Below are 13983 nucleotides of genomic sequence, written 5' to 3'. Positions count from 1 at the left end.
CTCCCCTCTTTTTTCATTCATGCCTACCTATGTCTCGTGTGTTTACCATTTCCATACCATAGCAGCTGTAACCTGCCCTGAACTCTGCCATGGATGACCCCTGTGACCTCCACGATGACCCCAGGAGATGGGCACTCACATCGCCTCCATTTTACAGATTAAGGAACCTGGGGTATACGGAGCTTAGGGAAACTCAACTGGACCTGAGTCCCTACTCTGAACTCCGTGATATGTTACACCCCAGGGCAGAAGCATGGAAAGTTGATGCTTTCTTGACTTTTTCCCACAGTCCTTACAGTTCTCATCATGTTCCCTCCCCTATGAAAACTTACTATTGGTAGAGATTTGTCACCAGTCATTCATACCCTAAAGGAGAATTTAAGTCAAATTTCAGGGATATATGAATTCCAATGAATTAATATTCTCCTTAGATTAGAAAAGCATTTCAGAATAGGTATGTAGCTCATGTCTCTGATTTCATCACTTGGGAAGCAGAGACAGGAGGATTAGGAGTTCAAGGTCATCCTCGGCTGGCTATGTGGCTGGTCAGTCAGCTCTGACTACATGAGGTCATGTCACAACTGGGAGGGCTAGAAAGATGGCTCAGTGAGTTAGAGTGGCGGCTTCGCAAGCATGAGAGGCTGAGCTAGAATCCCAGCGCACACGTTAAAAGTCAAGCATGGCGCGCACACACGTCTGTCACCATGGTACTGTATGGTGGAGGCAGGAGGATTGCTAAAGCTTGCTGGCCACCAGCCAACTTCCAGCTTCAGTGACAGACCCTGTCTCTGAAGGGATAAGGCAAGGACCAGGACACCCAGCATCTTCCTCTGGCTTCAGCACTGACACATATAGCCATACCCACCCCACCACCCCACACACAGAATTTCAGTTTTAATAGCAGTAATATAACCACAGTAATAGTAATTGTGTTTTCCCAGTGTTCCAGCCCCAGTATTTACAAGTCTCTAATAGTTGGTATGAATAGTGTTGGTTAAGAGAGGGAAAAGGACCGAGGTTGAGATTGATTACTGTATGTCTGACACTATGCTTTGCATGTGTTTGCATCTCGTTTTATCCCGAAGGTGAGGCGTTAATGAGACCAAGTGAAAGCAAGCTAATTGTCCCGTTGAAGAGACAAATTCAGGGCCGAGCTGAGGCGTCTTCCTTGGCAATCTGACTCCATGAAAAGCTGCTCTCCCTAACCCCTCGACCCCTACATGTGTTTTTACAGAGAGCGGCAGCCTGAAGGCTCCTCCCAGGGCTGAGGTAGTCCCAACCCATGAGCTTTCTCTACAGAATACCTTTCACTTGACACAGTAACAAAACTGAGCATGCGACCTGTCTACGGTCCCTCCCACCTTAATCAATACGTCTGTCTGTGATGGTTATGTGACTTCAGGTTGACTGCATCTGGAATCCCCTAGGAGACCAGCTTCCAGGCGTGAGCACATGGTTCTGTAGGGTTATTTAGGCTAAGTTAGCTGCCGGGCATACTGTTGGGGGTTATCTTCTTGTTGTTGAAGAAAGACCCAGGGTGAAGGAGGATAGCATTCTGTCACATTTTTTCATGTCTTTGTGTGTCCGTTGACACTTTATTGGACAGTGCAAATTATAGATGGTCTAGTGTCAACTTTACATTTTGTGACCTTCCTTTGAAGAGTGGCCATCCGCATTTCGGCCAGCAATTCAGCTGATGATTAACCACCATAGATTGCTCTGGGCTGGGATCTTTTCTGGTTAGGGTAGGACTGTGGGAAGTCTGCTAGACTTCTCAGGCCCCTGAAAACAATGTCTGCTGTGAAGATCTTGCCAGAGTTTGGTTTTCAGCTCGTCTAGCATTGGTCTAGTTTCTTACCTTAGGACATAGTTCTTATTCCTAAGGCATCGTCCTGCTGGGGACTCTGCTAGATGCTAGGGTAGTGGTGGAGGGTGTCAGTGAGACCAAATCAACATCTGTTTCATTCTATATCACCCCTGTTCAACTCTTGACCTCACTGTGGCTGTTGACTTGTAGGTCCTGATAGAGTTCATAGCCATCACATCCCAGTGCTAAGAGTTACGGGAGACCCTCTGTGTCCCTCTCTGCACAGCATCCTCTAGTGTTCTGACCTTGGAGATCCAGCCACTAGCATTCTCACACCTGACCCTAACTCTTTTCCCCCAGCAGAGTTACCATGCTGTGGTCAAATGCTAGAAGTCATCCTGTGTGCCTCTCTTCCTTAGAAGTTACCATCGTGAATAGTCTGCTTACAACACTTGGCACCACGTGTGTCTGTTATTCTTCTCTTTCTTTTTTTTTTTTTTTTTTCGGAGCTGGGGACCGAACCCAGGGCCTTGCGCTTGCTAGGCAAGCGCCCTACCACTGAGCTAAATCCCCAACCCCGTGTCTGTTACTCTTGTCCTTTTCATATTCAGAGCATTTACCAACCCAATACTTGTCTGCTCCTGGGAGTAGGACTCTTGTCTCCTATGAGTCAAGGACACAAGAGCAGATGCTCCCACATGCCCAGAGACATGTTTTCACTACCTACTCTCCCAGTAGTCAGTGCTGAATTTGACCTATGAGACAATCTCTGTATTGGTTACTTTTCTGTTGCTGTGATAAAATGCCATGAGCAAAACCACCTTATAGAAGGAAGGGTTTATTTGGGCTTGTGGTTCTGGAGGGAGAGTCCATAATGGTGGGGAGATAGAGCAGCAGGAAGCCAGAACAGAAAGCTAAGAGAGCAAAATAGAAGTGGAGAGAGGCCATAAACTCTCAGAGCCCATCCCTAGGGGTGCACTTCCTCCAGCAAGCCTCCCCTTGCAAAAGGTTCCACAACATTGCCACCAACTGGAAGTCAAGTGTTCAAAAACCCTTGGCTCTGGGATACATGTCGTATTCAAATCACCACAGTCACTGTGACCAAAATCATTCCCAGTGCCTATAACGTTAAAGGAGAAGCATCCAAGGAAGGAAAAGGGAATCTTTAGTCAAATTTGTTCCCAGGTAGAACTGGTATCCTGGTCAAGAAAGCATTTCCTCTTCAGTGGGGAAAGTGTACCTAGAGAAGTGGGCAGTGTTTTAGCGAGTAGATAGATACTGGGCTTGAAAGCCTCTCAGGAGCACTCAGATACTCTGTATCAGAAAGTTTCCCCGTCAGCACTCAGATACTCTGTATCAGGAAGAATGGATGGATAGCGGTAGGGAAGTGGTGTCTACATCCCCAGGAGGTCTGTTTACTCTCAGACCTGGGGAAAGTCACCAATAACTTAGCATCTCCCACAAGTCAGAGATGGTGGCGCGTATTTGGCATCCAAGTGATCATCCCTCCATTACACAGTTCAGAGGAGACGTTAAAGCAGTGGTAACATGGCCTCTGTAGCTTCAAGTGGTGCAAGGAATTGCAGGCACAGCTGTGTCTGTTGAACTCTGAGGAAATTATGAGGAGCCACACTGTGATCCTGTGCAGGCTACCCCAGTGCCAGCTGAGGCTCAAATCTTAAGTTCGCTGTCCTCATTGGCTCACAGCGTTGTCCAGCATTGGCGATCTTTCTATCACAGTGCGCATGCGCACAAAGGTGCCATCCAGCTACCATCCATGTCAGGAAGGATGGGTGAATATTGGATCAGCAAATAACTGACATTCTGGGTAGTATCAGAAGTAGAATACATATTTATATTTGGAGGTTGTAACTACAAAGACCTTTTGGGGACATTTGTTAAAGGTAAAGATAACACAGTGCATATTTGGGGGATTTTTAAAAATAGCTTGGTATTACTTAATATTTGATATCTTCCCCATTAGAGTTCAGATCTGAAATGTCCAAAGTTCCACCTGTTGGGAGGGGATGGAATCTTAAAGAGGAAGTGTCTAGTTGGAGAACGGTCATTGAGAGTGTGCCCTGGACAGGAATCTTGGGAACCCAGTCCCTTACTCTGTTTGCATTCTGCCTGACATGAGGTAAATAGGCCGTCTCTGCTTGCTGTATCTCCCCCCACCTCACCCCCATAACATACTGTACCTCTGCAGCCACAGGGCCACAGGGCCATGTGACCACGGGCTAAAGCTGTAAACCCCAATAAATCTTTCCTCTTTTAGAATTGATTCAGCAGAATGGGAAACTAATAATCTGATATCAAGTAAGATGGCAGCAACCGTCTCACTGTTAAACGAGGTCTCCTCATAGAACCTGAAAAGGCTAGATCAAGCCTCTTAACCTAAATCTGTATTTCAGGCCGTCTCTGGAAGGTGGGGTGCTCTTCTGTCTATCAATGTGTCCCCATCAGTGCCCGCAGGAGCAGAGACAGAGCCTTACAGCTGAGCAGGAATAAGCTCTGCCCAGCTTGAGTCCTTTTGACAGAATTGGAGCAAGAGCCACGAGGAATCTAAGCCATTGTAAATGCCTCTATAGACTGCCCTGAAAATTCCTAGCTTCTCGGAAACTCAGACTTTCAGACCAGGCATCAACCAGAGTAGAATGTCGAGTTTTACACCCCCAACTCTTCGGAAACTAAAAGTAAATGGTCTCTTTGATGTTTTGAGTTTTTTTAAAAAAGGTTTTCTCTGTTTTACATTTACTGACTTACATAGTGTGTGTGAGAGTGAGTGTGTGTGTGTGAGTGTGAGTGTGTGTGTGTGTGTGTGTGTGTGTGTGTGTGTGTGTGTGTGTCCACTCATGCATTCAGTGGTACATGGGTAAAGTCCAAGGGCATCTCTGGGAGTCAGCTCCCTCCTGTCTTGTGAGACCGCAGAGGGAACTCAGGTCTTCAGACTTGACGGCTAACACCCCTACCCACTGAGCCAGCTCCATGGCCCTCTGTGGTGTTTTCAGACAGAAGCACTAAATACTTACCTATTGTGTGCATTAGGACATCTGAAACCATAAATTTCTTTACCGTTTAAACATGGGCTATGACTCAGAGCAAAAGTCCCGGTACTCAAGACACAAAATGGTAGACATTCGTACAGAGCTAGTTTCTACTCTGGCCCCATTCAATATCTGATGAATTTTTAATCTAAAATCAAAACAACAAAACCCCATTTTATATAACAGACTCACTGTTTGATTAGTGTGCCCCCATCCCTTTGAAAGGATTGTTTTGAAAATGAAAAGTGTTGATTTCTTCCGTGTGGAATTCCTGTGTGCATGAACCATCACCATCCTAAATGGGTGCTTAGCCTTTTCCTCCCAAGATTGCGTAACAAGGGAGATAAATTCCAGTATACTTTAGAAGCAGGGCCACCTAGTTCAGAGAAAGAGGGTGATACTGCCCTCTACTGGTGGAAGGTTAAAAAGTCCTCAAATGAAAAGCAAGTGAAGCAGAGTGACAGGCGAGAAAAGAGAGAATGGAAGGTGAGAGCAAAAGAGAAAACAACCAGAAATGCACGTAGGAAGGAAAGGTACGGAAGAGAAATATGGAGGGAGAGCGGGTAGAGCGTGTAAGTAACAGAAAGAAAATTCATAGAAACAGCTTTAAGCATGGACTCTTTGAGATGGCTTAAGGGTTAAATCCACTCACAGCCAAGCCTAACAACTTGAGTTTAAGCCTGAGAACCTACAGGGTGGAAAGGGAGCACATCTTCCAAACGTTATCCTCTAACACCCACATGCATGTGCACACACACACACACACACACACGCATGCACATATGCACACACAGCCACGCACACATGTATAAACATGTGCATGAACACACACATAAATAAAAGTAACTTTTTAAAACGTTTCTAATCAACAAGAAGAACTAGAAATTAGAAGCAAAGGTCAAACAAGCCGAAGGGTGCGAGGATGGTTTTATTGGGCATCTCCACAGCAACCCTGAGAACACGGCCGTTTTCCAAACTGTAATGTTCTCCAATAGGATTCACGACCACTGACAGTTCATCCAATCATCCCCTTTGGAATTTGAACAGTATGACAAATATTTAAAATTTTCGACCTGAAAAGGTGTGTGTGTGTGTGTGTGTGTGTGTGTGTGTGTGTAAAGTACCATTACAGCCCTGCATGATCCTGATTCATTTGATTCCATTGTTCTAAGCAGATGTTTACTGCAGACTCTATTTATATATTTATAGTACGGAAATTATAAATTCCAGGATAGAGAATTTGAAACCGAGGCCCAACCCTGTCCCCCATTCTGTAGAACAGATATAGGCAATGCCTTGCAGAAGTCCATTTGCACGAGTCAGTTTTCTGAGGCAGCGGGATTTCTCGGCCCTTAGCTTCATAGTTTCAAACCTATGCTCACTGGAAGCTCATAAACCTAGGAGGGGTGGAGGCAGCTCGTAAGCCGTCAGAACAGAGGCCCTAAACCAGAGAAAACTCACAGCCCTGCTACCCATGAGCCGTCTGAACAGACACTTGGAAAGACTTCTGGGTGACTTTATGCAAAAGGGTATTTGTGTGTGTGTGTGTGTGTGTGTGTGTGTGTGTGTGTGTGTGTGTGTGTACATATCTGTATGTTTGCAGGTGTGAGTGAGTTGGGTTGGGGAGGAGATGAATGAGGAGACCGGAAGTCAGCCTTGCGTGTTGTTCGGCCAGTGCTGTCCACCTTGTTTTCTGAGAGAGTCTCTCAGTGGCCTGGGCTGGCTGGCCAGTGAGCCCTGCGGATCCACCTGTGTCTGCTTTGCCAGCATTGGGATCGCTGATGTATGCTGCCACGCCTGACTTGGTTTTTAAGCATGGAGTTTGGGAATCATACCCAGGTCCTAGTGTTTGCACAGCAAACATTCACCAGCTGGGCCTTCCCACAGCCCAGATGGCACCCAGTGTCACCACAGTAATCTGTAAGGCATTTTCAACAGAGTCCCGGCCAGTACCATGGATGCTGCATTTGCTCCACTTTTGGTGAGCCACCAGTTTGCATGGCAAAACACCAAAGGGCAAACTGCAGGAGGGGACGAGGGTATGGGGGCTGCATTGTTCCAGAGGGCTTCTGGGAGGGGAAAACTCATATGCAAAGATCAAGACCCTGGAAGGAAGCCAGCAAGCGGCCTGGAGCTTCATGGTGCCCCCTCCTCACCTCCAGCCTGGCTAGCTGGTTAAGTCATCAAAGTGATGTTTGTTACGACACATATCAGAAGCCACACTAACACACTGGCAGCCATGTTGTTTAAGAAGGTTCTATTGGCTCTGCTGCCAGGCTCAGATGGGGAAATGACTGGGGAAGAGAATGGACCGGCAACGGAGGGGATTCTAGAATGACAGGGTATGGTAGCTGCATGTGCTGTCCCTGCACTCAGAGGGGTTAGGGACAAGAGTTGGAATCTTGGCAAAGATGAGAGGGAGGAAGAGACCAAGAAGTAGTGAGGTGAGAAAAGGGGACAAGGAAGGACAATGTATAGGGGCCCCAATTCCCCTCACGCTCTCCAATACCCCCAAGCAACAATCTATCCATTTCTTATTCCTGGGCGTCTGTAAGAACCAGTAAGAGGACTTGGGCTGGTCCCTCTGATAGAATTTTCCAGTTAGTTTCCAATATGAAGGATTTTCTTCAGATCAGCCGAGACAAGCAGTCTGCTCCTTCCTTAGTGATAAGGGACAGTGTGGACATGAGCAGGAGCCCTCGCTGTACCGGATGACAGCAAGAATCTGTCATCCAGAAAAGGCCACTGATTTCCCAGCTGGAGCCTTTCGGCCTGCCCCGTGTCTCAGGTTCATTTGCAGGGTACCCATAGTGTCATGCCAGACTTTCAGAAGCTGGGGTGTTCAAGGAGCCAGGGTGTCTCTGCCAGCAGGAATCTTAAGCGGTGACTGTCACAGAACAGTCTTTCAAAGCAGTGTCTCTCTGACCCTGATATCCTGGAAGCAGGTGTTTAATCAGTGAGGCTGCCCCATCAGGGCCAAGCTTGTACGCTATGCAAAGCAGACAGTGGTGCCTGGGCCTGGAAGATCAGGGTGCGTCTCTAGTGCTCCCCTGATAGCTCGGGGTGGGGGGATGATTTGGGAGACTGGACAATGTAGGCATCAGTACCTGCTGGAGTTTAACCAACAGCCATTCTAAGTTCTTTTTGCAATCTTCTCATCCCTTTGAACAGCAATTCCCCATTCCGTCCACCTCCTCCTCACTCTCCCCGCAGGCTTCCTCTCCACCTCCAAGTTTCTTTGACAGTCCATTGGCTGAGTGAGACAAGATTCCCATTCCCAAGGCTAACAACTTCTGCTGGAGCTTCCTTCTGGGTTGGACTCCAGCCTGGAGTCAAGGGCTTCAAACTCTTAATAAGCTACCAACCCACTGGAGCCTCCGCCTTCCATCTAGGCCCCTGGACAGAGTGGGGAACTTGGGAAAGGCGTGCCCTGGGAAGGGAGCACACAACAGGGGATGAAATAGTGATTTGCAGCCTCAGACAGTTGCTCTCACTGCTCCCATTACGGCTGCCCTGTATGTGTTCTCCTGGGCTGCCTCTGGGCTGCCAAGGACAAGAGGCACATCTGGTTGTGCCTGTCGACAATAACAGGATTAGTATGCATTTGGTAATGACTTAAACATCAGGGACTACTAAGCCAAGTAAAGCCAACATTTGCCAATATATTTACCAATAATTACACATCATGGGTAGTAGTGGTTGGTTTGCTTCCAAAAACCCCAGCTTCAAGCACTAGATCCATCTAGGCATGATATCTTGAGCAGCTCCACCCCCAGCCCTGTGTGCCTTATGGTACTTCCTATGTAAAGAGAAGCATGCTTGCCCCACCCCCACACCCTCAGAACAGGGCACCAGTGGGTAGTTTGATCCCAAAACCCACACTTGTGTCTCCTCCTTGCTATGTAAAGCTGCTTCTGACCCTGCAGTGGGGCTCTGGGCAGGATGGAGTTCAGGATTCTCACGTTCTGTGCAGTGTCCCTGGTTGTTCTGAAGGCTCTACACACTTCAAAGCCAGGATTGGCAGCGCCTCGGGGAGCCCCGTCTCATAAGTTAGAAATAAAATACGTCTCAGTGCCGGGTGACGTGACCCACGTGTAGTCACAGCACACAGGAGACAGAAACAGGTCTCTGGAGCAGGCTGGCAAGCCAGACTAGCCAAATCCCTGGGTTCAAGTGAGAGACCCTGGCCTCGGTATATAAGCCATAGAGGAAGGCATCTGATTTCAACCTCCATATGTACACGTGCATGTACACACACACACACACACACACACACACTACATGCACACATACATACATACTTGCATGCACATCACATACAAATACATACACAAAAACAAAATTTCTCAAACTACAAGAAGCTGTGGCCCCTATTGCCATGGGAGGGAAATCCTGTGACCCTCTCCTGGGATTGCCTATAAATGACATCCTGGAAGTCTGGAATGAAGAGCCTGGGGGTTATAACTCGTAGCTAACATTGCATCCTGGAGGCCCACAGTGGTACCTGCTCACCAGAGTACTTTATTCTGCCTCACAAGCTGGTATGTGTCATGTGCTGGGGTCTCTCCTGATGTCTGCTTCTTGCCTCTGCCTTACTGACAAGATACTAATGGTTTCTCTTCTCCCTCACCTACCCTCCCCTCTCCCACCCTCTCCTTTTTCCATCTCCTCTCTACCTTTTCTTTGCTGGCTCCCGCTGCTGTTCTCCAGTGCGACCAAGACCAGTGCATTCAGAGCACCAAATTCGTTTTGCAGGCCGCAGCCACTCCCCTACTTCAGAGCGAGCCCAGCCTCACCAGCGAAGAGCTGCATATGCCTGGGAAACCGGGTCTGGGCACCCCATGTGCTAGCCTGACGCTGGGCCAGCCCACACCACCCTCCTCCATGCCCAACCTTGCCACGGAGGCCACACTCTCAGACATTATGCCCCTGAAGGATGAGCATGGGGGCCACCAGTTTCTGACGCCAGACGAGGCACCCTCACCGCCAAGGATGCTGGGAGCAGGCAGCCCCCTGGCACACAGCCGTACCATGCACATGCTGGGGTTGGCCAGCCAGGACTCCCTGCACGAAGACTCAGTGAGGGGCTTGGTAAAGCTCAGCTCCGTGTGACCTGCATGGCCAGGCCTGGGGACCACAGGTGACAAACAAATAAAAACAAATTACTGGACATAGCCAAACGAACGTTTTGTTTGGAATCTGCAGGGTGGGCCAGGGAAGGGGAAACCCTCAACGGGAGGAGCCTGGAATTGAAAGAGGCTGCGTGGATGCAGCGCCCTCTGTCGGCTGCTCTTGGGACAGACAGGAGGAACGTTTTCGATACTGGTGGTGGCCAGACTGAGATTGGACTTAATGTCACGCTACTAATTGATATCGACCCACCGTCCCATTTGTTCATTAAAACGAAAGGAAACAAAAGTACCAAAGGGAAAAGCCGACCAGACATGGGATTGCATGCCGCACTACAGTCTGTGTTACAGCGGCGATATTCCAGAAGAGAAGCTTTCTCTGTTTTCCTTCTTTTTAATCTTGTGAAATTTTCCAGCGACAGACCAAGCCCGACGGGCGATGCCGTCCTCCATGACTTACTGGACTTAACTGTATTTGGATGGGCATTCCCTGCCGCAGAGGGCACCTGAGGTCCAGCCTGCCCCGGACAGACATTTTAACCTTCTGTCAATGCTTAGATGGGTGTCGTATTGTGCCACCATGGGGCAGTCCTCGCCTCCTGTGTGATGAACTTCCTGTGGACAGCCAATAAAATGACTCCTCTGTTATTTTTCTTGATCTGTATACGGTTGTCAAGAGCTTACATGCAGTTACTGTTTACGTTATCTCTGGTAAGGAATAGTTCAAAACAGCTGAAGTTCAGATCTTCAGGCTGTGGATTATGGTTTGACTTCTTCTATGGAAGCTGAGCTCGCCAACAGACCCCAGCCCTCAACACCCACCTTCCTGATGTTTTTAATACAGGCTTATGGGGGGGGATTGTTCTACACTTAGTGGGGGATGTTGTCTGGCTGTCTTCTCGGTTCCGTGTGGTGTTGCAGTGCTGCAGGAACTCATTGGCCTACCTCATGGTCCTCACGAAGCAACACCACACTGGAGCTGAGGTCACATAGATCACACTCTAAGCAGAACACGGATGGAGACAGAAACAAGATGGCGGCTTCACTCCCTCTGTTGCCTGGAAGGGAGCTAGCATTTTAGGGAACCAGCATCTTTAGGGAGCCAGGCTATCTGGAAGTAGCTGGAAGAACTAATGCCCCGCAGCCTTCATTTCCAGTTCCACATCCAATGCCAAATCCACAGAGCAGTTTGAGCACAAGGTACATGTCTCATTAATACAATAGGGACAGTTTTACTGGGGCTAAAGCCAATTCCATTCAGATCAGACATCATGCCGGAAAAGAAATGGCTGCTTATGTCTTCCTGGGACATTCTGGCAGCTTCAAGCACGGAGCCACCCTGAGATCCTGTGACAGCTTCACTGTTATGCCCCGTGGCAGTGTAGAAATTGGAAAAGGTGAATTATACGTAGCCATTTTTCAAAGTTTCCTAGACCTAATTATTTGTGATTTAAGACAGAACTGTTCTCATATGACCACACACGATCAGAGGCTCCACCAATGAGCAGATACCACGAAGTCCTTCCTACACCTTGTCAACCACCCGCTGCCTCCCAGCTGGCTCGGGCTCAAGTGTGGCCTGGTCTTTTCCCAGTTTCTACCCTTTGGAGGAGAGTGGAGGAGGGTCTTTAGAGTCCTGTCATTCCTGATACCCCTAATATAGGGGTTGCCAATTTTCTGCAACCAGTCCCTCTTTCCAACAACCCCGCTTTAAAAATTCCAAGAAACAATGTCAAGTCACGGAATACAGTTACCCCTCTGCCTCCCTTTTAACTGTGGATTCACGGATTTAATTGTAGATTGCCTAACAGTTATTCAATGGTACTGCATTGTATTATATATAAATCTCCTAGACATGATTCCGTGCCTACAGAGGATATGTGTGTTTTCTATATGCCAACACTGTTCAGTTTACTAACAGACCTAGGCTTCCATTTATTTATTTATTTATTTATTTATTTATTTATTTATTTATTTATTATAAGTACACTGTCACTGTCTTCAGACACACCAGAAGAGGGCATCGGATCTCATTACAGATGGTTGTGAGCCACCAGGTGGTTCCTGGGATTTGAACTCAGGACCTCTGGAAGCGCAGTTAGTGCTCTTAACCACTGAGCCATCTCTCCAGCCCTCGATTACCCTGCTCTAGCCCCATCCTCTATACATATGTGGCTCCATTCTTCAAGTAGGGGTTTGAGGGGCTTAATAAAGATGAATCAAGACTATTCAGGGTCAGGGGGTGTGGAACTTGAATGAGACGGTTAGCTAAAACAATTGAAATGATAAAGTCCACAAAATGTCCACAGCCCTTTCTTCTGTTCAGGAATAAGTGACTGGGCTCTTAGGGCCCTCACTTCAGTGGTGGGGGTGGAGGAGCCAGAGAGGTGAGTGGCCTGCATTTCCCGTTAACTGGGTCCATCTAGCATGGCTGAGTGGACCTTGGCATTTCTAAATGCTTCTAGAGAGTTGGGAATTGATTGCCGGCTCGCTAGAGAAAAAATAAGATAAATATTTTACTATGCTATTAAGGTTGGGGCCATTAACACACACAGGGGCTGGGAGGGGGGTAAGTTTCATCTGCTTTGCATTCCCCCAGGAATGGTCCAGAGACCATAGGCCTCTTGAGCACTTGAAAATTGGATTTAGCCGGAGCACCCTGGCCCAGATCTGAGAAAAAATGATGAATGGCAGAGAGCTCGCTTCTGAGCAGACAGCCTGACATGCCACTCTGTGCCAGGAGCAGTCAGCACGGTGCCATGCTGTGCCCACTTGGAAAATGTTCATTCCAGCTTTGCATGTGATTGTTCAGCCTGGGAGAATGATGTTTTATCCCACCCCAAGGCAGGGGAGTGTTAGATACCTGTTCCCACCCAGGGAGTCTCTCAGAACTACCCACACCTCCAAGCCTGTGTCAGCCAGGGGTCACTGACGTAAGCTGTAAGGTGCTGCACGGAACTGCAAAGCAAGATACACGCTCCATTGTGTAAGCTGTGTGACACCAAGCCCTGAGTGGGTAAGCCTTAGCATGCTTCACACCCTAGGCCTGGGCCTTCTCTGGATCAACAGCGAAAAAAATGAATGTGTCCATGTTCCAGTAGGTGTCCTGGGTACAGGGCTGGGTGGCATCTCCAGGAACAGGCCAGAATGGACCTTTTCCAGAGCTTCAGAGAACTCTCCAATCCGGCTTCAGCATGTTCCATTCAGAGCTGAGCCTACCCACCATCCTCTTGGGGTCTTGAACAGCTGCCTCCCAGCCCTGGCTTTAAGTTGGGGCTCATTGGCAAGTGTCGGGGGGCTGCCTGGATATGAATTTGGGTCTTTGTCACTGGGGTTTCTGTTCTTGTCCACACCAGGACCCTCTTCAGCTCCTTGAGCTCTTCAAGTGAGAAGAGAGTAAAGAAACATGACATTGGGTATGTTTTCCAATGAATACCTCAAAACTATCCTGACGCTGAGCCTAAATTAAATGGATGATTATGGATTTTGCACTAAATGCACTGGTTGTGGGAAACTACTGTGCTCTTATCCAAAAAGAGGAGAACTCTGAATACATGTTCATTCCCCACGGTCTCCTACCAGTCTTCTGGAGCTCCGTCTACATGGCACTGTGTGCTGCTTTCCATGTTAGCTCATGTAATCCTCTTGGCTACTTCCTGAAGTCCAGCTCACCCTTCCCTCATTGCTCTCCCTCTTTTCTCCTTTTCTTTAGTTCCCTAGCCTACATGCTCTACACACAAACCCTTTACCTTCTCAAACACCTCCACTCCCCACTCCTCTCCCCCCTTCCTACCTTCCCTCTTTCTCTTGCTATTTCTCCTCAGTTTTCACTGGAATAGTCAAATAGTGTGTTGTTTCCTCTCAAATGACCACCACATATGAGTAGGACATAAATCCTCTCCTTGAGCCGTGGGATGTGGCTCTGATGGTATAGCCCAGTGGATTTCCCAAGGTCACTGCTTGGTGCAGTAATCCAGCCATTAACAAGAAAGTGAGCAGT

General features: G+C 48.1%; 1 protein-coding gene across 3 annotated transcripts in view; it reads left to right on the top strand.

Moving 5' to 3' along the window:
- Positions 1 to 13983, top strand: part of Zdhhc14 (zinc finger DHHC-type palmitoyltransferase 14) — a 268390-nt gene that overhangs the window by 250873 nt on the left and 3534 nt on the right. Inside the window, exon 9 of one of the 3 annotated variants that reach the window (XM_032894752.1) lies at positions 9565 to 10647. The exons of 1 other annotated variant lie outside the window; for it this stretch is intronic. In XM_032894752.1, the coding sequence (XP_032750643.1) occupies positions 9565 to 9966 (402 nt within the window). In that variant the 3' untranslated portion in view covers positions 9967 to 10647. Of the gene's footprint in view, positions 1 to 9564; positions 10648 to 13983 lie in introns of those variants that run through there. One more of the 3 variants, XM_032894754.1, reaches the window with a different exon arrangement.

This window comes from Rattus rattus, chromosome 2 (genome assembly GCF_011064425.1).
Source record: "Rattus rattus isolate New Zealand chromosome 2, Rrattus_CSIRO_v1, whole genome shotgun sequence".
Classification (NCBI taxonomy): domain Eukaryota; kingdom Metazoa; phylum Chordata; class Mammalia; order Rodentia; family Muridae; genus Rattus; species Rattus rattus.
This window is presented reverse-complemented; position numbering and strand designations above follow the sequence as displayed.